A 27917-nucleotide genomic window follows, 5' to 3' on the forward strand; every position below is an offset into this window, starting at 1 on the left:
ATTTTATTTTTAAATTTTGATGTGAAAAGATAAAGCATAGGTTTCAATAAAGATCAATTAACCAGTTTTATCGTCTGTACCTGGTGCAAAAATATGAGAATTTATTGCTTCCTGCAAATCAGAGAAAATTAGCACCAGAGCAAAGAGCTGATTGAAGAAATGACTGAAAGCTGGTTTTCAAGGGCAATGTATAATTCATAAAAAGAGGTCCTGAATCAATACAACTAATGTGGAAAGGTTAAGTTTCAAAAATAATGCTTTAATCATTTTTATTTCTCAGTGCCTGGACCTCCTGTGGGGATTCTGTTTCCAGAGGTTCGAACAACATCTGTGCGTTTAGTTTGGCAGCCTCCAACAGAACCTAATGGGATCATTCTGGGTAAATATAGTGGAATCATGGCGTAAATGTAAATAAGGACACAACAGCCTTTTTACTAAGTATGATACAGGGAGTGTAGGGCTGTGGAAGTGATGGAAGAACATAAGATTACAACTCAGGTTGAATACCTCTTGTCCAAATTTCCAAATTCTGAAAACCTGCGAAATCCAATTTTTTTTTGAGCACTGACATGACATCACAAATGTAAAATTCCACAAGAAGATTCTCAGGCAATGTTCAGATCTCTGCGGACGACAGACAGTACTGAGAAGTGAGCTGTCACATGAAAGATAGAAAAACATAGCAAAAAGTGAAAAGTGAAAATCTCGATCATGCGTCATCAGTGTCGGTGTGAACATATGCCACTTAACAGTAAACTGATAATCAAAAGATCTATCATGATGAAGTGAAAATTGAAGGTAGTACTGAATATCAGCAGGCCAGTTGCAGAAACTTAAGAAAAGGCACAGCATTAAAATTTTAAAGCATCTGCTGATCACGAATATCTAGCACCAGAACAGGTCAATGATATCTGATTGTTTTTATACCTTACATAATGGCATTACATTTTTAAAGCGTCACTGATGAAAATCTAACACCAGGACAATCCTACAATGCTAGCAACAGACACAAGTTGCTGGAGGAACTCAGCAGGCCAGGGAATATCAATGGAAAAGAGTATAGTCAATGTCTTGACAGGTCTCAAAGGGTCTCAGTCCGAAACATTGACTGTACTCTTTTTCATAGATGCTGCCTGGCCTGCTGAGCTCCTCCAGCATTTTGTGTGTGTTGCTCGGATTTCCAGCATCTGCAGCTTTTCTCTTGTTTGTGATTGAAATCTGCCATGCTGATGGTTTTATATAAGGTATAAAAACATTTAGAAAAAGCGAAATACAAATACAGTGTACTGTAACCATTTAATCAAAACACAGGTGGAGAGTGAAAGCCTGCCATTGTTTGTTGCTGTCCAACAGTTGTTTCACGGATCCTCTTGCTGTGTGCTTTTGTTACTCTGCTCATATTATATATTAATAATATGTAATATTTTTACCGTTAAGTACTTAACTGTGAAGAGCAAATCTAAGACAAAGACTACTTACCAGTAGCACATAAATTGAAATGATGGTGATCCCAAGCTATGCTGTTATATATTCCAAAATCCAAAACACTTCCAGCCTCAAGCATTTCAGATAAGGGCTACTCAAACTGTAGTCCTTAATTATCTCTGAATATGCAAAACTCATGGAGAACCTATCATGGAATGAAGCCAAACAAAGAAATGTGATAACAAGGGCATGACTTTTTCTTATTTCTCCCTTCCTAACTACTCTATTTGAATACACGTAAGAGAGCGCATTCTGTTTATTTAGAGATACAGCACAGAATAGGCCCTTTGAGCTGCAGTGCCCAGCAATTTAACCTTTGCCTAATCACAGGGCAATTTACAATGACCAATTACCCTACCAATCTGTATGATTTTGGACTGTGACAGGAAACTGGAGGACCCAGAGAAAACTCATGCATTCCATGGGTAGGATGTATGAACTCCTTACAGATGACACTGGAATCAAACTCTATACCCTGAGCTCTAATAAGCATTGTGCTAATCGCTACGCTATTGTGGCTCCCCGAAAACACTGCCGGGCAGAATGGTTTACATCTAAGTTGAATATAACAACTAACTTTCTAATGGAAAACTTTCAAAATTCCAGGGAACTGCAAAAAAAGTATTGCTATGAATCCATATGAAATAGTAATTCTCTCAAAGTCTCACTTGCCTATATGAAAAGGATTATAGTAAATTCATGATTTTATTGAGTGAAAGAACTAATATGCTGTAAAGCCAACAAATACAAATGAATGCAGGAAGATTGGAGAGAAATTTCTCAGGGTTGCAAGCTTAAAACAAATGTTAGTTCAGTAACCATCTCCCACTTCTCCCCCATAGTCCTTGTGCAACAGTCAATGAAACAAATGGGATGTAATACCAGCAGCCAATATAAAACTGTCTGCTTTATACAAAAACACAAGATCAAGTTCCACTCTATCATAATTGTTATAAATTGAATTCAGAGAAAGAAAAAAATTAGGCTTTTTCACTATCCATGAATTCACTTTCAGCTTGTTCCATGCTCTCAGCAACCTTGGAGAGAAGAAACTGCCCCTTGTTCCCCTTAAAGATTTCACCTTTCACCCTTAACCCATGACCAAATTAGGCCTTACCAATGTCTTGCACAACTTCAGCATCCTATCTCCTGTACTCAGTACTTTGGTTTATGAAGACCAATGTGTCAGAAGCTTTCTTTACAGCCCTGTCTGCCTGTGGTACCAATTTCAAGGAATTATGAATCTGTATTCCCAGATTCATCTGTTGTACCACACTCCTATGTGGCCTACCACTCACCATGTAAGTCCTACCCATGTCTGACCCCCAAAGTGCAACTCCTCACAATTGTCTGCATTAAATGCCATCTGCTTTCTCTCAGCCTGTCCAGATCCCACTGCAATCTTTGATAGTCTTCCTGGCCGTCTACTACACCCCCAAGCTCAGTGTCATCTGCGAATTTGCTGATCCAATTTACCACATTATCATCCAGATCACTGGTCTAGATGACAAACAGCAATAAACCCACACTAATCCTTGTGGCACACCACTGGTCACAGGCCTCCAGTCAGAGAGGCAACCATCTACTACCACTCTCTGGTTTCTCCCACAAAGCCAATGTCTAATCCAATTTATTACCACATCTTGAATGCCCTGTGAGTGAACCTTCTTGATCAACTTCCCAAGTGGCCTTGCTAAAGTCTATGTGGACAACATCCACTACCTTGCCTTCATCAACTTTCTTCGTAGCTTCCTCAAAAAACCTGTAAGATCAGTTAGACATGACCTACTATGAACCATGCCATGTTGACTATCCCTAATTATTTCCTGTCTATCCAAATACTTATATATCCCATCCCTTAGAATACTTTCCAAAAACTTACCCACTGCAGCACCAGGCTCAGCGGCCTATAATTTCCTGGCTTATTCTTAGGTCCTTTCTAACAACGGAGCATTAGCTATCTTCCCGTCTTCCGCCTGCTCACTTGTGGCTAACTATGTGTTAAATATCTCTGCTAGGACCCCTGCAATTTCTGCACTAATCTCCCACACTTTGTCTGGTCCTGGGGATTTAACCACCTTAATTTTCCTCAAGACCGCAAACACATCTTCCTCTGTAATCTTAATGCGGTCCATGACCTTACTGTTCTTTTGCCTCCCCCCATCTCTTTCAGCTCCATGCCTAGATGACCACTCTGATCTTCCAGAGGACCAGTTTTGTCCTTTGCTGTCCTTTTGCTCTTAATATTGTAGAAGCCCTTGGGATTCTCCTTCATCTTGTCTGCCAGATCAACCTTAGGCCTTTTAGGTTTTCCTGATTTCCTTCGTTAAGTGTTCTCCTGAATTTCTTATACTACTGAAGTACCTCATTTGCTCCCTCCTACCTATACCTGCTGTGCATGTCCTTTTTCTTAACCAGGGCCTCAATAACTATTGAAAACCAAGGTTCACTTAAACTGATACCCTTGCATTTTTTTTCTGACAGGAACATACAAGCTTTGTCCTCTCAAAATTTCACTTTTGAAGGCCCCCCACTTACCAAGTACACCTTCGCCAGAAAACAATCAACCCAATGAACACTTGGTATTATTTCTGTGATCCCACCAAAATTGGTCTTGCTCCAATTTAGTATCTCAACCTGAACACCAGATCTATCCTGCTCCATAATCACCTTGAAATTTATGACAGTATGATCTATAGGTTGTAGTTATCATTTTAGGATGTTGCAGAACACAGGATACTGTTCTGTTTTGCATTAATTGACACTTGATCCACATTTTTTCTCAGCTTACCAAGTGACGTATCGATTAAATACAAGTAGCACGAATACCGCCACCGTTGATGTGTTGAATGCAAGTGCCCGCCAGTATACAGCTATTGGACTAAAGCCAGAATGCAGTTACGTTTTCCGCATTACAGCTCAGACTCGTAAAGGGTGGGGCGAAGCAGCAGAAGCCTTGGTGGTCACAACAGAAAAGAGAGGTAAGTGGGAACACTGTAACTGCCCTACAACTGTTATGAATGCTTTACCAGAGTCATTTGCACATACGCTGATGTCATCAACATGTGGCATGTAAAATAGAGGGCTATGGGTAACCCTAGGTAATTTCTATAGTAAGCACATGTTCGGCACAGTTTGTGGACCCAACGGCCTGTAATATGCTGTAGGCTTTCTGTGTTTCTATGCATTTCTGCTTTGCTGAAGCTAACACAATAATGTGCAGCCTGCAACCTGCAAAGTTTGCTGTTAACTCCCAGTCAGCTAAAGAGCAAACTCCATACAGCTTGAGATAGAGACGTGAATTAATGGTCCTAATACGTTGTTGCCAGTGAGTATTGCCTGAGTTTTCAATGCGATGCATATTATTTTGTAACCGATCTCACAATGCATATTGTAGGTTTTCTGGTTCGTGCACAGCACATTTCAACTGTATGAGTAGTGAAGTTGTATTCTGAAATGGTACAGAATCGGCAACAATGCAGGGCATGATCTTTAAGGAGGATTCTGGGTAGGATGTGTGGTGACACAGACTGAAAACAATTGCTGTCATCCTCTGAGTTTACTCACACCATTTCCAGAAGGCGTTCGATAAGGTGCCGCACAAGAGACTTATAAATAAGATACGGATGCATGGAGTCAGAGGAAGTGTATTGACATGGATAGTGGATTGGTTAACCAATAGAAGGCAGAGAGTCGGTATAAATGGGTGTTTTTCTGGTTGGCAGTCAGTGGTGAGTGGGGTGCAGTAGGGGTTGGTGCTGGGCCCACAGCTCTTTACCATTTACATTGATAATTTGGAAGAGGAGACTGAGCGTAGTGTAGCAAAATTTGCTGATGACACTAAACTGAGTGGAAAAGCAAATTGTACAGAGGATGTGGAGAGTCTGCAGAGGGATATAGATAGGTTAAGTGAGTGGGCCAAGGTCTGGCAGATGGAATACAATGTTGGTAAATGCGAGATCATCTACGTTGGAAGGAATAATAGAAGAGCAGATTATTATTTAAATAGTGAAAGATTGCAGCATGCTGTTGTGCAGAGGGACTTGAGAGTGCTTGTTCATGAATTGCAAAAAGTTGGCTTGCAGGTACAACAGGTTATTAAGAAGGCAAACAGGATGTTGGCCTTCATTGCTAGAGGGATTGAATTCAAGAGCAGGGAGGTCATGCTGCAACTATACCCGGTACTGGTGAGGCCGCACCTGGAGGACTGCATGCAGTTCTGGCCTCCATACTTGAGGAAGGATATACTGTCGTTGGAGGCGGTGCAGAGGAGGTTCACCAGGTTGATTCCAGGGATAAAGAGGTTAACCTATGAGGAGAGATTGAGTTGCCAGGGTCTATACTCTCTGGAATTTTGAAGAATGAGAGGGGATCTTATAGAAACATACAAAATTTTGAAAGGGATAGATAAGATAGTAGGAAAGTAGTTTCCATTGGTAAGTGAGACTAGAACTAGGGGATGTTGCCTCAAGATTCAGGGGAGAAGATTTAGGATGGAGATGAGGAAAAAGTATTTTTCCCAGAAAGTGGTGAATCTGTGGAATTCTCTGCCCAGGGAAGCAGTTGAGGCTTCTTCACTCAATATATTTAAGATACAGTTCGATAGGTTTTTACATAGTAAGGGAATTAAGGGTTATGGGGAAAAGGCAGGTAGATGGAGCTGAGTTTAAGGACAGATCAGCCATGATCTTATTGAATGGCAGGGCAGGCTCGATGGGCCGGATGGCCTACTTCTGCTCCTAATTCTTATGTTCTTATGTATACCTCAGTGGCAACCCTTTAATGCTGCTGTGGAGACAGTTCTTTAAGACTGTGCAACACACTCAGATTGCTGGAGGAGCTCAGCAGGCCAGGCAGCATCTGTGGAAAGAAGTACAGTCGACGTTTCAGGCCAACACCCTTCAGTGGGACTTTAAGGCTGTGATTCTCTTCCCACAATTCTCAGATACAATCTCAGCAGGCGGCTGCCATCTGAAACTGCACTAGTTGCATCTTAGTGCAGCAGTCAAGGTATAAACCACACTAACCATTAATTTTTAAAGCTAAGTCTTCCCATTTTCATAGACCTATTTCACAATCGCACCACTGAGCGTTTGAACTATTTACTGTAACCATTGTGTATGCAGAGCAAGAAGAAAGTCGAGTTCTAATTTTTAAAGAATATATATAGTCTTGTACAATGGGTACATATCTTTGAAGTCTCTTCCAAAACAGCCTTAGGATAAAGGGTTCACATTATATACAGTAAGTGATGAAAGGAAATGAGGAATCCTTTGTCAGTATCAGCCTCAGGGATCTACTACAATCTAAAACATGTCACCTTATCATTTTGTAATAAATTTCATATCGAACAATTTAAGCTTTGGATATAAACTTAAAAAGAACAAATTCAGAAACTTCAAAGATGGAAATGGATGAAAGAGACATTGATGCTTCATAATCTACAACATGTCGCCTTTATATGATGTCGTGATTGGTTAAAATCAGATGTGATTCTAAAAAATGCAGGTAATTAATAATGAGATCATCAAGGTTTTAATCATACAGAAGTGGAACTTCTGGAAGCTATTTTGCCTTAAAATTTTCCAACAATATAGTTTAAGATGGGGCTTTCCCTACCACTAGCCCCCAGCAGTCCCACAACCCTCACACAACTGGATTTACCTAATTCTATTCTTCCTGTAACATCAGATTTTATTTTTACTCTGCTAATGATAACTCCTTACCAAATGTTTTCATAATTACACATTAAGAAGGTGTTCCTTTATCAGTTAGGATATTAATCAGGAAGGGAGAAAACAGCCAGATATGCAGTTTGGGAAAAACAAGAGATGGAAAAGGATTAGAGAGAAAGGAGCACACAATGGGTGGACAGGAAAAGAAATGGAAATGTTACAGAAGGGGAAATGGGGGTAAAAGAGTTGCTGAAATCCACTGCACTCTCTCTTAATATCTATCTACCTGTTTATCTGTCTCTCCCGCAAAGAAAATTTATTATCAAGGTATGCCTATGTTACCATATACTACCTGGAGATTTGTTTTCTGGCAGGCATTTACAGGGAAATAAAGAAATACAATAGAATGTATGAAAAACTAAATGCAAGCAAAGACTGACAAACAACCAATTTGCAGAAGACAAATTGCGTAAATAATACTGAGAGCATGAGTTGTAGAGTCCTGAAAGTGAGTCCGTAGATTGTGGAATCAGTTCAGTGTTGGGGTGAGTGAAGTTACCCATGCTGGTTCAGAAGCCTGATGGTTGTAGGGTAATAACTGTTCCTGCACCTGGTGGCATGGGACCTAAGGCTCCTATACCTCCTGCCTGATGGTAGTACTGAGAAGAGAGCATGGCCTAGAGGGTGGGGATCTTTAATGGATGCTGCTTTCTTGTGATGTGCTCCATATAAAGGTACTCAGTGGTGGGCAGGGCTTTTCCTGTGATGGACTGGACTCTATCCCCTCCTTTCCCCTCTCTTCCGCCCTCTTCATTTCTCCAATTCTCCCCTTTTCTCCTTTGCTCCCCCCTTCATCACTCTCTCCCCCTCCATCCTAACTGCCCACCTCTCCAGGCATTTTTTAATCTTATTCAGATTCAGTTTATTGTCATTTAGAAACCACAAATGCAATGCAGTTTAAAAATGAGACAACGTTCCTCCAGACTGATATCACAAAAACACATAACAAAACAGACTGCACCAGAAAATCCACATAACGTTTGGCAATCCGCAATCCAGAGTCCAGAGAGGCTGCTGCATATTAATATCGTGCTACCATCTTAGCGCATTCCCCGGAAAGGAGCTCCAGTCCCACCAGACAAAACAAGACCAAAAACTAAAACTATACGACCTGCACAAAACCACATATTTACAACATATAGTTGCAACAGTGCAAACAATAGCATAATTGATAAAAAACAGACCTTGGGCACGGTAAAAATAGTCCAAAGATGTTAAAAGATGTTAAGTTCGAAAGAAACCACCACACAGTTTCCACTAGTCCTCAGGGTCCCCGATTGACTCGTCATCCCACGTCAGTGGCAGAAGGGAATACCCCCGCTATGGACTTCCACGGCGCTGCCCGACTCAGCCTCGCAGACGCAGCACACAATGAGAGCTCCGTCAAATCCAGCCTTGCAGACACAGCACACAGTTAAAGTGACCTGATCGCTGCGGACTCCAAGTCCGTCGAACCTCCGAGCCTCCAACCATCCCCTCCGGCACAGCTGCCCTGAGCACCATCCTCTGCCAAGCATATTAAGACAGTCCCGCTAATGCCCATCAGCAATGCGACCCCAAGGACTGGGGGCCTGTTCTTCCCAGCAGAGACCCAGACCTCACAGCAGCAGCAGCAACGAAGAAGGTCTTACTTCTGTTACTCCCACACTTTTGTCTTGTCATTCTCCTACACTGCCCCTCTCTCTCTGGTTGACACCCCTTTCTCCCACATTTACCCCACTACTCTCACTCTCTCCTCCAATTCTCTCACCCCAGCTCTCCTGCCACCTCTGCCAGCTTTCACTCTCTCACCATCCCTTAGCTCTCTCCCAATTTCCTCAGCATGAACCACTTTTGCAGACACTCTCTCCACTTTCCTCCAAACCCTTCCTCACACTGTCCATCCTCTACTCCCTCTCCCTATCCTCTCCCTCCAATCTTTCTAATATCAGTCTTCAGGAAGGCCAACTACAAGACATTGTGTTGAGCCACCGGTACTTCACAAACAAAAGTTAAGATTTTTTTAAATTCTATTAATGCAGAACTAAAACATTGCAATGATGATGGATTAATTTGTGCTCACAATATCATAAATATTAATGCTAGTTTATTGATTCCCAAGTAAAACATTGGAACTGTGCCTCTTGGAACTGAATTTTACTTAACTGTAGACTGATGGGTTGGGCAGGATCTTTTGTTCCCAAGGTTCCAGCTGAATTCACAGACAATCTGCTGGAGGAAATCAATGGGCCGAGCGCCATCTGCAAGGGAGAAAGGAAACATGATCATTTCAGGTGGAAATGCTCCATCAGGACTGGTAGTGGAGAGGGGAGGTAGCCATTCTAAAGATATGGAGACCAGATGTGATTGCTGGACTGAAAGAGAGACATGGTGTTGAGGGATGATGGGCAGATTGAACCAGGTAGGAGAGGGGGAGGAGTAGAGTTGGGAGAAATGGATAGAATGAGACAGACAAAGATGAAGATGGATCTGAGGGGTTGGGGAGGGTGAAGGCGGAGATGTCTACTGGAGAGTGATAAGCAGGAACAGAAAGTCTTTTGATTCTGATATGTAAAGAAGTTGGCAATGTTTGTTGCCGACCATTGCTTGTTGCTCTAGGTTCAAGCTCCTGTGTCTTCGTGCAAACTCAGTTTGCGTATTGCTCTTCCTGGGGAGGTTCTTGCCTTCACAGTTGAACATGTGGGACCAATTATACCAGCAATATCTTGAAGATCTGCCCTACTTGTAAAACAAGCCAGCAACTGAATCACACACTCCATGGAGAAAAACACAATGCCCTAAACTATTCTGAACTCAAAATAAAAGGAAAGGTGAAAGTCCAGATAGTGTTGATAAAATATTCTAATTCTCCAACTTCTTTGGAAAATTATAAAAGAGTTTATTTTTGCCTGTTCCCTGGGGAGTTTTACCTATATTTAAAATTTCTGCAAATTTATGAAGTTTGAAGGAATTCGTTTGGTTTGAAATGTACTGTAGCACAATTTTTTAATGGAAATTTGATCAAAACCTAAAATGGAAAGATATGAACAGTTGTGGAAAAAGAGCAGAGAAGTGGGACATTACCTCAATAGTCATTGTATCAAAACCATGAACACTACCTCAATTTTTGCTCTCTCTTTTTGTACTACTTATTTATTTTTTAAATATATTTCTTACTGTAATTCATGTTTTTTAAAAATTATTACGTATTACTATTTACTGCTGCTGCAAATGCCAGTTATATTAAACCTGATCCTGATCCCTTTCGGGGGCCCAGCACAGATAAAACAGTGTGAGGGGGCTCTTCGATGCTCTAAGAATTTTTGATCAGCAATTTCATTTTATCCTCAGCTCACCCGCAACCTCCCAGCAAACCTGTCATACAACAGCAGGATGTGCAGTCACGCAGTGTGCTGTTGTCATGGGAACCAGGCAGTGATGGACTATCTCCAGTTCGATACTACACCATCCAAACTCTAGAGTTACCCAATGGAAACTGGTCACTTCACTCAGCTTCAGTCAGCCATGAGTCTGTCACATATCTTGTAGAGAGGTAAGTGTTCATGTGAATTTTTTTTTGTTTAAAAAGCTGGAGTTAAATTTCCATCTGCTATAAAATTACATTTACAGATAAAAATAAGTGTCAATGTTCTTCATGTATTTCTCATGTTTTATATATCATACATCAAAGTAATCCTTTGAAATTATCTGCTTATTTCTCTAACCTTGATAACCTGACCTTTTCATAAAGTAGACCTTGCATTTACTAAAATAAGACCATAAAACCATAAGACATAGGAGCAGAATTAGGCCATTCAGCCCATTGAGTCTGCTTTATCATTTGATCTGGTTGATTTATTTTCCCCATAACTTTTAACACCCTCACTAATTAAGTAACTGTCTGCCTCGGCTTTAAATGTATCCAATGACTTGGCCGCCGCAGCTGTCTGCGGCAATGAATTCCACAGCTTCACTGCCCTTTAGCTAAAGAAATTTCTCCTCGCCTCTGTTCTAAAGGGACATCCTTCTATTCTCAAACCACACTCACCCTCCTTCCCTCTGTAAACTTCCCCACTATGCAAAGCAACTTCTCCAATTAGCTTCTAATCCATCTCAGAGTTATAGGGCAATACTGCACTGATACAGGCCCTTCAGCCCACTGAGTCCATGCCAACCATGATGTCCACCCAGCTAATCCCAATGACCCATGATCAGCCCATATCACTCCAAACCCTGTCCCTCCATCATCCTTTCCAAGTGTTTCTTTCAAAAAAACTTTGCACCTGCCTCAACAACTTAAGGTAGCCCACTTCATGTACTCAAAACCCCCTTCATGGAAAAGTTGCTCCTCATGTCCTATTTAAATCTTTCTTGTCTCACTCTCAATCTATTCCCCCTAGTTTTGGTCTCCCCTACACTGGGAAAAAGACTGTTGCCATCCACCTTATCTACGCCTCTCATAATTTTAACCACTTCTATAAGCTTGCCTTTCTTCTACTTTCCAATGAACATAGACCTAACTTGGCCAGTCTCTCCTTTTAACTTAGGCCTCTAGTCCTGACAATGTCCTCATATGTCTTTCCTACACTCTTTCCAGTTTTGGTCACCCTCTTTACTATAAGAGGGTGACCAATACTGTACATAATACTCCAATTTCAAACCCACCAATAACTTATACCAGTGCAACATAATGCCCCGACACCTGTACCCAGTGCCCTGATGGATGAAGGCCAGCATGCTAAACTCCTTTTTCACCACCCTGTCTGCATGCAATGCTGCTTCCACTGTACTATGCACTTATGTTCCTAGGGTGCTTCTGTTCCATCAAACTCCCTAGTGACCTACCATTCATGGTATAAGTCTTATGCTGGTTTAACCAATTGGTATTGATATCCTCCCTTTACTTCCTCACCATTCCCACCAATTGACCTCAATTCTTCAACCAGCCAATACCCATGAACACTCTCACTCTATATCCCACTAATTCTCACACCATACACTTACCCTCCTTTCCTTTATTCTCTTCCTCTTTATTTCCCTGTCTCACCTACCTTCTCCACTCCCCCATAGCTTCCACCCCCATCAGCTCTCAAAACCTCCCCAAACCCTCTACTCAGATTCAGATATATTTGTCACATGTACATCGAGACGTAGAGTGAAATTTTTCATTTGCATAACAACCAACACACCCAAGGCTGTTTGAGTCTCTACCTCTGGACTTTTGAGTACACAGCCTCAGAATAGACATATGTCCATTTAAAACAGAGGTGATGAGGTATTTATTCAGCCAGAGGGTGATGAGTCTGTGGAAATCATTGCAACAGACGCTGTGGAGGCCCAGTCATTGATATATTTAAAGCAGAGATCAATAAGTTCTTGATTAGTTAGGGTATCAAAGGTTATGGGGAGGTGGCAAGAGAATGGGTTTCAGAGGGATAATAAATCAGCCATGGTGGAATGGCGGAGCAGATTCAATAGGACAAGTAGTCTAATTCTGCTCCTATGTCTGATGGCCTTTTCGTCACGGATATTCATGTTCATCTTCTTCCATTCATTACTATTGTGTTCTAAAGTAGTTGTATTTCTCATTGGAATGGAATAATTGTTTTCCATATTAATTGTAGCTTTCAGCCTGTTTCAGCCACTATATAATGTCAGGTTTCAAGCATGGCTGCAAGATAGCTGCAGAATAGCTAGTTCATTCCAAATCCATTACACAAATTACACCCTTATCTCCAACCATGCCTGGCTATTCAAAATCATGATCTGAGACCAAATAATGAACTTGTTTAAAATGCCATTATTTGGCCATTTTGTTGATTTCCTTGCTACTTCCCCAAGACAATTTAACACTTGGTACATCTAAACAATGTAGAAGTAAATGTTTGTCTTTAGTTGGACGTTCTAAATATGCAATAAAGTCAAAAAAAGTCAATGATTCAATGGAACTAGCTATCAGGGGCATAGTTCAACATTTACATGTTGTTATATTGTGCACTTTGCACATGCACCCATATCAAATTCCTTCACCAAGAACTTTTAAATCAGGATAAGGAAAGGGTAAAAATAACAGTTACTATTATAAGGAGCAGAAAATGAAATATTACAACAATTTGAATTAAGAACAACTAAAGTCTATTGTTTATTGGTTGTCATAGGAACAAGTACAATGAAAAACTGTCTTGTAGTAGCGTCACAGGAACGTTATGCAGCAGAATTCAGAAGAAAACCATAAATTAAATAGCTTTTAACTCAAAAGAAATGTTAAGATTCAAAGTTAAGTTTGAAATTACCAATATCTTGCCCGGCTGGATGCATTTATTAAATCTGGGCATATGCAGCACATTTAAAATAAATCACGTACCAAAATTGAAAATAACAACAAATTTGCAACAGAGCATTGATGGTGTGTAAATCAGTTTATTTAGTGTTGATACTGGAACTCAAATCATGAGTTAATCAGTGTTACATTAAATTTGAAGTCCAAAATACATTTGAAAGATAGATATGACAATTGAGTTTATGAACTCTACTTAAGAGCACATGATAGTCTGAGGTAAGTACTAGCATCAAAAAATGTACATTTCAAGAACAATCAGAATGACTGTTATAGATAGAAGAAATTAGTTACTGTTTTTCTGATTCTTTCAATTTTCTCCACTCTTTCCCCAAAGTTATTTTGATTAGTTTTCACAACCCCTGGTTTCCATTGCTAGCTCAGCAGAGACCACTCATCATTCATGGCTCTGAATAGAGAGAAGTCGGTTAGGTCTATTCAAGTATCTGGGGCAACAGAGGCAAACACAATCTTTTCATTCCAGTTGACATGGAAAATACTTTAGTGGATAATAGTTAATAGAATTAGGAGCAGAAAGCCAAGCTCGATGCTCAGAGGCTGGTGCTGGCAGTCCTGCAGGAGTCAGCCAGTTAATAATATGTAATGGAAACTAAGCTCTTCTGGTTGTAACTAAAACAAACAGAACCACTTGTAATGCCACAGTAGTTACATAAATAGAGCCAATGGATCCGGCACTTCTGGGAAAAGAAGATATGAATGATAAATCCTTCGTAACTCTTCCTTGCTAAATGTAGGTGTAGGCCTTTCAAATTCATAATGTCAGAACAATACACAATACATCTATTTCCATACTTCCTTATGACTAGATGGGAGCAAACTGGCCCACGGTGTCTCACCTGATGAGTACTTTTAATATGGGAAAATCAGTTTCCAAGACCAAAACTGAAAAAAATCAAGCAGATTTGTGTCTGTGGTCTGAGAAGATTAACATGCGGCAAACTACATTAACTTTAAATAATACCCAGACAGTGAGAAATTGGAAATATCATTGTACAGAAAGCAATGTGAATTCAGTACTCACCATGATCCAGATTTTCATGAAGGTATTCTGCTTGGGAAATGTATGAAATAAAAGCTTTAAAAAAGTAAGATATCTCTCACAAAAAAATGAATCTCTGTGTTGTGTATGTAGATGGATATGTATTTTGATAATAAATTTACTTTGAACTTTTAAAAGAGCATTGACACTTCCCCTGCTGCCTTGCTTCTTTTGCTTTCTCCCATGATCCACTCTCCTCTCCTATCAGATGGCTTCTTCGGCCCTTTGCCTTTTCCACTTATCACCTTCTAGCTTCATCCCTCATTTCCCTACCATTGGGCTTCACCTTCTAGCTTATCCTCCTCCCCCTCCCTCTACTACCTTATTCTAGCTATTCTAGCTTCTTCCCCCTTCCTTTCCAATCCTGCTGAAGGGTCTCAGCCGTATATGCTGCCTGACCTGCAGAGTTTGACCGGCATTTTTGTGTGTTGCTCTGGATTTCCAGCATCAGCAGGAATTTCTTTGTGTTTGTTGACATTCATTGACAAATAAGACAACCAAATTTTATATTATTTTTGAAAGAGAAAGATACAGTACATAATTAAGAGTTTCCATGGAGAAGAAATTGTGTATAAAGTTTACGTGATTAAAATGAAAAAGCTTTATTTTTAGATCGCATCTATCACAAACCTTTTAGGATTTCACAAAGCATATTGCAACCAATACTGTATTTTTCAAGTATAGCTATTGTCACTCCAGAAGAATTTTAATTTAACTAGTGACATCAGATTTGATCATGTATTGCAGACTTAAACCTTTCACCTCTTACAAATTCCGTGTGAAAGCGACTAATGACATTGGCGACAGTGAATATAGTGAGGAGTCTGATTCTGTCACTACGCTGCAGGCAGGTGAGTTTCAAGTTAAACCATAAGGTCAAGTCAGGAAATACAAAGAGTTTTATATTTCCAGTGTTTCTTTTTGTCACAAACTGCTTCAATGGAGGATTTATCATGGAATGTTTTATTTGAAATGCCAAATAAATATAATTCCTGTGTTGGTAATCAGGTGTCTCCGGATTGCAAACTGATTTTTAATATCATCAAATAGGTCCTGTACTGGAATGCCCTCCTAAACTTTTGTTTCCTCTCTGCATCAACAACTGTTCCCTCAATCTATGGAATTCTAGCAAAGAACAGAAAATTAGGCATCTTTCCAATTATCTATTAATCAAAGGCCTAAAGGTCTTTTTGCAGGAAAAGTGGGAAAATTTTAATTTTTTCCGTTATGGTTATTATAACTCAGTGGGAAGAAGCTGTTGCTCAAACATTGATGGTGGATCTTCAGGATCCTGTACCACCTTCTCCATGGTAATAATGAGAAGAGAGCATGCCCTGGATGGTGAGAGTCCTTCATGATGGATGTCACCTTCTTGAAGCATCTTTGAAGATGCCCTTGATGGTGGGGAGGCTAGTGCCCATGATGGAGCCAGTTAATTTTACACTCCTCCGTAGCTTTTTCTGATCTTGTGCATTGGTGCCTCCATACCAGACGGTGATGCAGCCAGTCAGAATGCCCCCCTCCCCACGGTACATCTGTAGAAATTTGCTGGATTCGTTGGTGATTACCGCCTCAAGCTCCCAATGAAATATAGCTGCTGGTGTGGCCAGGATAGATCTTCAGAGATGTTGACATCCAGGAACGTGAAGTTGCTCACCCTTTCTACTGATGAGGACTGGTGTGTGTTCTCTCGATTGTCCCTGCAATCAATTCCTTGGACTTACTGATGCTGAGTGCAAGGTTCTTGTCATGACACCACCCAATAAGGTGATCTATCTCAATCCTGTATGTCTCCCCTGACCTGTTCCTCTATGTAAACATCTTACATGTATTCATGGCTATTTTCTTCGTCTTGCAACTGCATGTGACTTTCTGCTTTCTCATTCCCGGCTATATTGGTACAATGGCATAATGATAAATTACTGGTCTGCACAGAGCTTGACTAATAATCCAAGGTATCAACTTAAAGTTAGCCAAGACAACAGGGGTATATAAACTCATGTCATGAAATAAGTTTTGACCCTGAAAAGCTCCACTACTCACATCACCCTCTCACATTTGAAAAATGTTTCTGTGTGCACCTCAGAATTGCTGTTGATTTGCACCTGATTATGTTCACACAAAGCCCATTTGTGGTGCCATCCTGTCAGAATGAATGCAAGTTATTGTCACTGTGTAGCACATGTTGCAACAAGGCAAAGTGAACTTTTAGAAAACCTGTTACCAACCATATGGCCAGTGACATCATCTAAGTTGACCGCATAGCTGATCAATGCCAACCGTGTATTCCTTCTTTCATGATATTCAGAGATTTTAAAAAAGGCCAGCTACTGATGTCAGTCATCTTACAATCTTCTATGGCCCTTCTGCTTAAAGGGAACTTGCTCATGAGAAGACAGTGCTCATGAATCATGCATCTCTGCATTGAAGAAAGCACAATGAAAGTACTTCAGTGCTCTTGGCACAGTGCCTCCACAGTGGACAGATAAATTTATTCTGATCTCAGACAAAGAAGAAGATAAAGAGAGATTTTTTTCTCTTTGACCGAGCAAGCTGTTGCTTTTCCAAGTATTGTGCAAGTCACATGGTGTTACAGTGGAATAGTTGCTTGTAGCGATGAATGAAATGAATTTGAAAATAGTTTCAAATGACTCATCATTAGCATCATAGGGAGGGATCTTTGTTGGTGTACGATTGTTTACAGTTGGTCTTTTTCCACGAGTCATGGACAGTTCAGGGAACAAATTCTGAGCAAGCGTATTTATTCATTTTAACAGTGAATTTTGATCCTGTTTTTCTTTGCCAACCTTGGTTAGGAGTTAACACCTTGGTTTAACAGGTCATCAGTAAAATTCCACATTCTCTGGTTTCCGCTCCATTTACTTTTCACAAAACATCCAGCTGAAGAACAGTTAATCCATTTTGCACTTTTGTTCTTCTTACACCAGATTATAATTTCCAAACATCCAGCCAGTTGACAAAGTGGAATCCACAGTTATGATTCCGAGCACATTACTTCAACCTGTGCTGTAGTGTTCCTGGTACCAGTTTGTTGAATTACACTTTTGTTTTGCTCCCTGGAGGAAGTATTCAACAATAAGAATGAAAAGTGCATATTTCAGTCATTTTTCTTTTCTTGGCTTTTGAATAGTTAACATTCCAGCAAAATCAGATGTTAAAAGCAAACATCATTTTATTTAACTGTGCAGTTAGTTATCTGCAGAAAACCATTATTTAAAAAGCATAATCAGAACACTTCTTTCAAAATATGAATTCTTACATAGTTGTAGGATGCAATTTTGGAATTTACTACGACAGTATGAATGTGGATGAAAAGGACTGAAAAGTGAGTAGTACCATGGACTGAGGTACTAATTTATTTTGGCATTCATGAAACATTTCAAGAAACATTTCAGGCAATTATACGTATACTGTGATAAAAATGCATAATCTGGCCAAAGAGATTAATTGCAAAGGAATTTAATGATTTACGATTTGATGCAAGACTCAAATAAATGTTATCATTAAACATTTTAAAACTTTCTATACATTTCAAATGTTCAGTTACTGTTGTTTATTTTGGGCAAGTGACAGTCTCTTTCACTTATTTGGGTTGATTATTTTTACAAAGGCATTTGGAAAAGAATTTTTATAGCACTTCCCAATGTACTTGAAAAAGTGAAGTTTATTACTTCAGCAGTGTTGATGACTGCCCCAATCAAAGGTGTAAATTCCATTTTCAGGAAAGCAGAGGTGAGCAGATTCATTGTGCAGATTCTTGCACCTCTGCTGACAGAAACTGGTGAGCAGTTTGCTGCTTATCATGTCAATCAAAGAGCAGTGTAACATGTAAAAGAACCTGAAGAGGAAGGGAAAAAAGAAATAGGAAGTAGGAGTTGTTCACTCAAGTATAATGCAGATTCTGTTTGATATAGCTGTGTTTGTTATTTTTGTTTTTGTGCTATAAAGGGGAAGGGTGGAAGAAAGCTTTATCCACATGCTGAAGGGTCCTAAATTTAAGACCCAGCAAAACATGAATGAACCAGCTGGTGGTGCAGTGGCACCAGCACCGGGCTTCAAAGTAAATGATCCCAAGTTTGAATCCTATTGGCCCCTTGCATGCTTTCTATCCGTGCTGGGTCTAGTGTCAAGCTGGTAAAGTGGCCTTGAACTAAACAGACAAAATTCTAAGGAAACGGCAAAAAATGATGCCGCCCAATGCAAAAAGGAACAACAAAACATAAATGAAGTCAGCTCTATTCATGTGTATTAGGACTTCCCTGGCCCACTTCAGCTTGTAATGTTGTGATTGGTGTGAGATTTGTTTAAGTGAAAATAAGAACCATCAGTAGTTATTCTGATAAAACCTGAAAAACGTAGACAAGAAGATCTCATACTTCCAGCATGGCTTGCTTTGGCTTTAAGTGGTGAGCCTGAAAATTTAAAAAAAGGGAAGTCTAGCTACGTAGCTTTGTTTCAACACTCGGTGACACTACTTGGCAGCACATGTGCAAGACGTCAGACAGAGAGCCAAAGAGTAATCATCATCATCATCGTATGCTGTCTTGCATTGATGTGGGCAATCAAGGTCTTATCCATGACCATGATTGTTCTTGGCAAATTTTTCTACAGAAGTGGTTTGCCATTACCTTCTGGGCAGTGTCTTTACAAGAAGGGTCACCCCACCCATTATCAATACTCTTCAGAGATTGTCTGCCTGGCATCAGTGGTCGCCTATAACCAGGACTTGTGATTGGCACCAGCTGCTCATATGACCATCCGCCACCTGCTCCCACAGCTTCACGTGGTCCTGATCAGGGGGCTCAGCAAATACAACACCTTGCCCAAGGGTAATCTGCAGGCAAACACAGGAAAGGAGTGCCTTACACCTCCTTTGGTAGAGACCTATCTCCACGCTGCCACCCACATAGAGAAATACAACATGGAATAGACCCTTCAGCCCCACTTCTCCATGCCAGCCCTGATGCCTACCTAAGCTAGGCCACCTTGCTGAGATAGAACAAAATGATGGTCATCTGTAACTCCTGTCAACATACACTAATCCTCCTCACATACTAAGAGCGGGCACTTAGACAATGTGACCAACACTGACACAATGATCCTGCACTGAGACATTGCCTTCAGGGGAAAAAGAATAGAGATACATGGTATGAGGGATCTAACAAAGTGTAATTTTATGGACAACAAATCTCTCCGCAGAAGAATGTGGATTACAAATTAGAGTTACTGGCAATGTTTCTGCATAGATCTGGGATCACCAGCAGAGATTCTGACGTAAGGTTTTATATTGCAGCTCCAGATGAGGCACCGGAAATTCTCTCTGTGACACCACACACTACAACCTCTGTAATGATTCGCTGGCAGGTAAGTTAATGAAGATTCAGGAAAACTAACCACATTTCACAATGTCCCGTGATTTGTCGTCAAGCAAAACCATGGGTTGCTTTGAAATTAATGGAGCAAAGTATTTAAACTGGGCTATTGTGCAATGCTGCACTGCACCGAAGTAAGAAAGCTCTTGGTGACTTGTATCCTTTTCTTTCTAAAGAATTAGTTGTCTCTGTTTCCTTCCCCCAAAGCCACCAGCAGAAGAGAAAATTAATGGAATACTTTTAGGATATCGGATTCGATACCGAGAACTAGTTTATGACAACTACAGAAGTTTTACCCTTCGAACTGTGGGTAATCCCAGTGTTAAATGGTCTGAACTAACACGTAAGTTGTTTTGTTTTTATAGTGTGATATGGGCACACACATTATTTATCTGTCTCCTTATAATGTGGTGTTTCTTTATTAGTTTGAACAGAATTAGCTTGGTGCTTTCATTTCTATTCCATAGAAGCAAATACAGATTGTTACTGTTAATGAACTCATTGCTGGGTAATTAGCACATAGCACTTTGTAATAAATGCCTGATGTTGAAAGACTGGAAACACCCAATGACCCCAGGTTACAAACCTGATGATGTTTCCCAGCGCATCCTAGGATGTATCTCAGCATCATTGAATCTGAGAGCAGACAGCCAACTTAAAATGGCACTGAGACAATTAACCTCTTCCTCCTCCATCATAATTGCAATGGCTGATAAATTAACTGAATTTAAGCGGTCCTTCAATTAATGAAGATTATCTTTTTGGATGGTATATATTGTACAGGAAACACAGTTCTCGTGTTCATCTCAAAATACTATAATTGAGTTTTGTTATGTTTTTTTTATGAACCCAAACATTTGAGTCACAGAATTAAGTTGGAATAGAACATGAAAGAGAGAAATGTGATGAGCGTCAGACATGGATGCAGTTCAGATTATCGGTATTATTGTTCTGAAAATTGAAAACAATTAGGCTCTGAGTTTACATACAGAATAAGTGGATCTATGAAGTTATGTTATTAAAATAGGAAAAATTCTGAAAGTGAAGCTAAGGTTTGCAAACTATCAGTAGTAATTGGGAATTGGGAGGAAGCTGAGCATTGTTTGGAGTCATACACACAAAAAAAATTAATCATGGTTGCTTGAGCTCCACCAGCTCAGCTTTGGGTGTGCTTTGGGAAAATTCTAAGCATGAAAACTTAGCTGTTAGCGATTTCCCATCTGTTTCATTGTTAGAAGTGGGGCTGCTCATTGAGAGTACAATGTACCTATTTATTCTTACTTCTCAAATCATAAAATAATATTCACTACCCTTAACTTCCATGCTCTGATTTTCCTCCCAACAAAGAAGGGTCTGATCTCCTCCTTTTCATCTTAACCCTCCAGCCCTCAACTATTGGCTTCTTTGATTGGCCTAATTCCTGTAACTCAACTCACCTGAAATATCTACCCGTTTCCTAATGAACTAAGTTCCTCAGGGTAATACCTTAGGCTTAGCATCACAGTCAAATGAGTTCCCAAAGGGATGGTCGATGGTGATTGAATTATACTGCTACATGCACAAATCCTCAGCAAATAAAGCCATTCGTAGCTAAAAACAGGAAGATCTGGTTACCGTTCAGACATTAGCTGATTTTGATGGGCAATATTTACCACACTAAGTGCTATGCAATGATCACTGACAACAAAGGAGAGCTAACCATCTACTGTCAATGGCACTATGACCATTGTGCCCTTCACCTGGTGATCATCATTGATCAGAAATGGAATGCACCAGCCACATAAATACTCTGGCTATGAAAGAAGGGCAGAGCCTGAGTATATACCCTGTAGTGAGACTTAACCGTTGTCTTCACAAAGCCTTTCCAGCATCATTAAATGTGTTGGAAAGACCTTCACTGGCCAGAATTAGCACAGTTCAACAAAATTCGAGAGTTTGCACAGATTTGGCCCGGCACTTTCATTTTGAATTCTGCAGGTGCAAGTGCAATTTATTGATTTTTTTTTAAAAGTAGATCGAAACAGTTGTTCCTTCTGCATCATAATCAGTTAAATATTAAGTGACCTTCAGCAGTCTTGCCAGTGATATCCACATTTTGTGAATGAAAATGTACTCAACTAGTTCCAATTAAAGCTTTCTTGATAGGAAAAGAACTGCTTGAATATTTCTAAATGGATAAATCATTGGTAAAAATAAAATATCCTCAATACAGGAAATCATAAAAGATGAAACAAAATATGAACATGCTAAAAAAAGTGAAATAAATCCTAGATTGGGATTTCAAAAGTTGAACCATGAGAAGGAAGGGCAAATGGGAGAAGCTAGTTTTGAGATTTTCAGGAAGTGTCAGCTTATGAAGAAATATGACCTTTTCAATGCCATACTGAAACAGGGAGACAACTGGTGTGTTTAAAGTGTAAGACAAGCAAGAAGGGAAAGCATTGTTAAAATGTGTAGGTTTATTGATGAACTGCTAGTAAATCAGCATTCTTATACAAAGAAGTATAACCAAGTTATGGTAGACTAGTATACAGTATATTTTTATTATTCTGCTTATTATTTATTATTTCCCAACACTGAACATTCTTGCTTTGATGAACTCAAGGAGAAATTGTAAAATATTTTATTGCAGTCATACTTTAGTATGTTATTTTTATACTTATGCTCAAAGACACTCATGAATGTGAATGTACGTGACAGGCCAGGTAAACACACAAATAAAAAATTTTAATATCCATGTTGTTATTCCATTTATGGAATCATCGCTGTTCTAATGACTAATTGAATCGACCTTCATTAATCCAAGGTGAGAAAATAACAATCACTCCAACCTGAGGTCTTGCTTTTGCTAACATTCTTCTTGCTTTTTTTCAAACCTGGATTTGTCCATTGTTTTTACCCCTACTGCATGTACTGTATAACAAAACATCAGTATCTTATAAATTCCTCAGATCATTGTTGTCTCAGTACATTTAACTGCATTGTTTTTTAATTAATTCAGATTATTGCACTTGAAAATTACCTTTTTTAACAAGATATATAAATAGTTTTAGAATTACCCAGAGGAACTGGAGCAGTTTAATAAGTCTTATTGAACACGCTGATGTAAAATTGTACTCCATCACCTTGAAAACCCTACAACAGCTATCACCTAATGTAGACCTTGTAGTCAACAGTCATAGCTATAGAATTACTGAAGACTGTATTGGTCTTGCCTATCATTATTTTTATTGAGAGGTACCCCTTGCTTAGAACATCGCCAAAAGTTGATTTCTTTTAAGCTATTAATCTGGTGCTCGTTTTCACTTTTAACCACATATAGCTAGTTTTCCAATAATAATAGCAATAATTTCCAGTAACCTCCTCTGTGTTTTAATGTGTTATTCAATTGCATCTGCAGCTATTTAAATGAATGTTACTTGAGTGATGTTTGTATTTACTAATATTCACTGTCTGTTGTAACCTGTATCTTCATGCATCACATTTCCTATAGCAGTGTATCATGTTCGGAACCTGAGTGATTCTTCACTAGCACAATATGAGCTGGACAGTAAGTCAACTTTATTACATTTTTCAAAATATGTATTGTTTCACTCTATTTTCTTTTCTTTCCTCACGCCGAGATGCCGGTGGCCCAAGAGAGGAAAGGTTGAGAGGGAAATGGGCCATACACAAGCAAATGAGATTAGTGTGGATTGGCACCTTGTTGACATGGACAAGTTGAGCCAAAGGGCCTGTCTCTGACTTGGATATCACAATGAATCTATAAGTAGGAATTGAGTTACAAAAGTGCCTGCAATTATTTAATACCTCCTATAAATAAGTATTCCTGAAGTTTCATGTTAAACAGCACATGATTTTGTTGTGCTGCATTCTGGCATACAAGCAGATGAATACTGAGGTGGATAACAAATCCAGGCAAATATATGTAAGGAATGCTGCCAACTGGAATTAGCCAATTCAGTGTAAGGATGCTCTGGCTCCCTTATGAACTTCATGGGTCAGCTTCACTCTGTGTAGTACTTTTACTTATAAAGCCATCCAGCTTCAGGGATTTGTTTGGTGAAGGAACTGCCTGGAATGTTTAAGATTGAGGTGAGCTTTATTTGTCAGATGTGCATTGAAACATCTAAAAATACAGTGAAATACATTGTGTCAATGGCCAATACGGATGTGCTGGTGGCAGCCTGCAAATGTTGCCATGCTTCTTCCGCCCATATTGCATGCCCATAACTTCTAACCCTAACTCTTACATCTTTGGAATGTGGGAGGAAACCAGAGCACCCAGAGGAACTCTGTGTGGCCATGAAGAGAATGTACAAGTTCCTTACAAACAGCAGTAGAATCGGACCCTAGTCTCACAGCTGGTGCTGTAATGGTGTTAAGCTAACCGCTGCTATTTATATAAATCCCTATATTTTATACAGGGATTTTCCTACTCAATATGCCAGCAAATGGTTGAAAATCATTCCTTGTTATCATATTGATGGTCTTCTTCAAGGCCTGTATGTTCCCATTTTGCAATTTTTGTAGCCAGGATGGCTGGCTGGTGGCATAGTAGTGTTATCACTGGACTTTGGAGCAAGAGGTCCCGAGTTCGAATCCAGTCAGCTCCCTTGCAAGCTCTCCATCCGTGCTGGGTTAAAAGCTGGTGATCTCTTTAAAAAAAAACTCACCCGGCTGAAGGCAATGGCAAACCACTGCTGTAACTTTCCTTGTACACAATTTTCCAATATGTCAGAGCGGCGTGGAAGGAAATTGTCCGCTAGAAATATTAATTCCGGATGCAACATACCTTATCGGCAGGAAGTATAAGGTGCATCTTGAAGTTCTGTTGCACAAGTTAAAATGAATGGATTTGGGTTTCAGTTTAGGGTCCTCCTCAAAAATTAATTCAACATTTATCTTTTAAATCGCTATGGGATAGTGGTAAAGAAAGCAAGCAGAATTCTAAGTTGTATTAAATACGATGAAACTAAATGTTGAAAGCAAAGCAGCAAATCTGTAGTGAGAAAAGTTGGAGCTAAATGGAAGAAAAATTGAGATAAGTGAAGAGTCATTCACCTTCTTCGCTGGATACCCGGCAAAGGTTAAATATAGTTTGCTTGCTTCTCATCCCACTAAGTACAAATTTCCAATTGGAAACTAGTGTAATTCCTTCTGATTGTCAGGTCAGGTGGCAATATGTCAATCATATGGTGGTTGCTGGACTATGCACATGTTCATCTTTAAGCAGACAGAGCTGTCATGTCCAAAGAATACAGGGGCTTCATATCTTAACGGTTATAGTTGATGACCCAAGAAACCAAATGATTTCTCTTTTTCATAAGCAAGAAATAACTTTAACAAAGCAGTGCATGATTCTTTATACAGGAAGTATTTGTGAGGGTATTGTTTCCTTGTGTGAGCAAGTAGATCTATTTGTAAGCAGCAGTTCATCTTACAATAATATTTTTGTGCAAATTTAGTTTTTCAATACAGAGTGCAAGAATACTAGGGTGTACTCTGACCTCTGGCTAAATACCTTCTTTGATTTTCATTTTATAACGGTTTCCTAGACATAGTCATAACTGGAAAGGAATAGAAGGAAAATGGCCTTAATTTGTTTTTAAAATTGGGCTCATTTCTGCCTTGTAGAACTTAAATGGCTTCTGGTCATAAAGCACTATTGTTTTGAGGCCATAGGGATGCTGTTACTGAAGTGCATTAGAATGAAAAAGATGAAAAAGAGCATCTTAAAAGATTGCCTCATTTGAAAAATTCAAGTTGCTTGAAAGATCAGAAGAACTTTAAATAGTTTGCAGGTCAAATCCAAACCAGATCTTAATCCCCTGCTGATCTGATCTACTTATCCATCACCAGACATGAACATTTGTATTTCTTTAGAGGGCATTATTTAAAATCTGCAAAAAATCATGATTAGTTCCTGAGCATTAACCCTGAAGATCTGAGAAATTGCATCTAGATTTTTTAACCTTTTGCTAAAGTCAATTGCTCTTTGCTGATAATGCATTTCCACAATACCATACATTGCTCAAATGGTCAACCATTATATGTGAAACTTAATAGTAAACTGTCATCATAATGTATAACTGTGAGGCTGAATTTTATCCTAGTCTCACCTTTGTTCAAAAATGTGCACTTCCAATGGAGGTTGCAGAAAACTGAAATGAAAACACTGCCTATTTGTCCTTTTCTTACAATCCAACACTGTTGACTGCAGCAGCCAACTTTGCATACATCAAATTTTAGCCCTGGACCACTCCTGGCTCAAGTCATTTGAATACTTAAGTTATTTCTCCCAATGATGTAGAACTGTCAGTCACGTGCGCATTGATATCTGGATGAAGGGAAATCTTAACTTGCACGAGCAGTAAGGTATTTTATTAGAGGATTAGAGTGGCACTTGGCAATATTTAATCCATCCTAAGAAGCATTTGATAAATCTTAATCCAACTTAATCTTTACCTTTTGACCTGAGGCATGGGTAATTATATTATACTGACGGTTACCTGCGGCCAGCTGCATTTTAGATACCCTTTATTATTGATTATTCAACCAATAAGATTTTAGGAACATACATAACGGAGAAATAAAGCTCAATACAATAACTCTATTTTATTCTCCATTCAAAAAACACCAAGTAACCAAAAGTCTGGAACAAAAGCCAGGTATTAGTATTAGTTTGACAGTAGTTGGCACTGACAGGAGCTAATGGTGTCAATTTTGTCAGTCATTGACTCGATCACTGCATCACTCAGCATGCATTGAAGGTCACCAAGGGGTCCTGTTTGAATAGCTGAGGAGATTTGCTATTTCTAGACTGGCCAGTGTGCACTCAGTGACTAACCAAACTGAAAAATTTTCAAACGGTATTGAAAAGATACTTTGTTTGTGAAATATAAAATCCAGGATAAAACTGAAAAGATGAGTACAATTAAGGTGCTTTCATTTGAATGTTTGAACCTTTTTAAATAAAATACTTGAATTGGAAGCATGTGCAGTGAAAAATATAGGAATTGTGGAAATTTAGTTCAGACCTGAATGCTGGAAGTAATTTCAATCTGCAGGATGGTAGATTGTATGGCAAAGCAAAAACAGTGCAAAAAGGAGTTTCTTTCTATGTCCAGATTAATCTCTGGGTTGTCTCTGGGAGGGGAAAAGAATAAAGCAAATTTACCTGCTACAGATCTGGGGTAGCTGTACAGTAGTTGGTTGTTTATTGTGTGTAAGGTGAGCAAGAACTAATTAAAAGTTAAGAGTTAGGCGATGGGTAAAATAATATCCAAGTACACTTTTTTCCAAAGAATTTGTAAGTTATACGACCTTGAGATTTGCTTGCTCACAGGTAGCCACAAAACAACAAACAAAAATAAAATAAAAATAAAAATAGAAGACCAGCACTCATTGTGCAAGAGAAAGGGAAAGAATACAAATCGCACAAGCAGTTGAAGTGAACAACAGCATTCTGAACCACAGTTGAGTCCTCAGGTCCAAACCCTGGAACAGCCCGAAGTAGGCCCAAAGCCTCGCAGATCAGTTCATCATACAGTATTTGCAGGCACAGCATCCTCGGCGCCATGGAGACGGAGAAATAAAATCAGAAAATGTAGGTCAGGCAACATCTGTGGAAAATGAAATAGAAACATTTCATAGCCAGGACCCTTCATTGGAACATGAAGTGAAGAGTGAATTTTAATGCGCTGATACAGGGGAAAACCCACGTCGCCTTGTTGGTGCCCAAAGCTCATTTGAATCATATTTTGGTTGGACTTTTAAACGAATGAGGGGATTTGTCATCCTGAAGTAAGTGTGAGTCTGCTTAAGTGTTCAAATCAAGCACCTACAGCCAATCGCCATTGCAAAATTCAGCGACAAGGAGGAGAAGCAGAATTAGGGTAGCAGGACACACAAATAAGTTTAGGTCC

The 27917-nt window shown here is 39.5% G+C and overlaps 1 protein-coding gene across 5 annotated transcripts in view; it reads left to right on the top strand.

Annotated features, from left to right (window-relative positions):
* sdk2b (sidekick cell adhesion molecule 2b) overlaps positions 1-27917 on the top strand; it is a 943317-nt gene that overhangs the window by 729949 nt on the left and 185451 nt on the right. For 3 of the 5 annotated variants that reach the window (XM_059948548.1, XM_059948551.1, XM_059948552.1), the window contains 7 exons: positions 281-379; positions 4272-4466; positions 10551-10752; positions 15344-15447; positions 19911-19981; positions 20197-20332; positions 23483-23539. In XM_059948548.1, coding sequence (XP_059804531.1) covers positions 281-379; positions 4272-4466; positions 10551-10752; positions 15344-15447; positions 19911-19981; positions 20197-20332; positions 23483-23539 — 864 coding nt within the window. The remainder of the gene's footprint in view (positions 1-280; positions 380-4271; positions 4467-10550; positions 10753-15343; positions 15448-19910; positions 19982-20196; positions 20333-23482; positions 23540-27917) is intronic. The other 2 variants (XM_059948549.1, XM_059948550.1) reach the window with 2 other exon arrangements.

Source organism: Hypanus sabinus, chromosome 23, assembly GCF_030144855.1.
Source record: "Hypanus sabinus isolate sHypSab1 chromosome 23, sHypSab1.hap1, whole genome shotgun sequence".
In the NCBI taxonomy this organism is placed as follows: domain Eukaryota; kingdom Metazoa; phylum Chordata; class Chondrichthyes; order Myliobatiformes; family Dasyatidae; genus Hypanus; species Hypanus sabinus.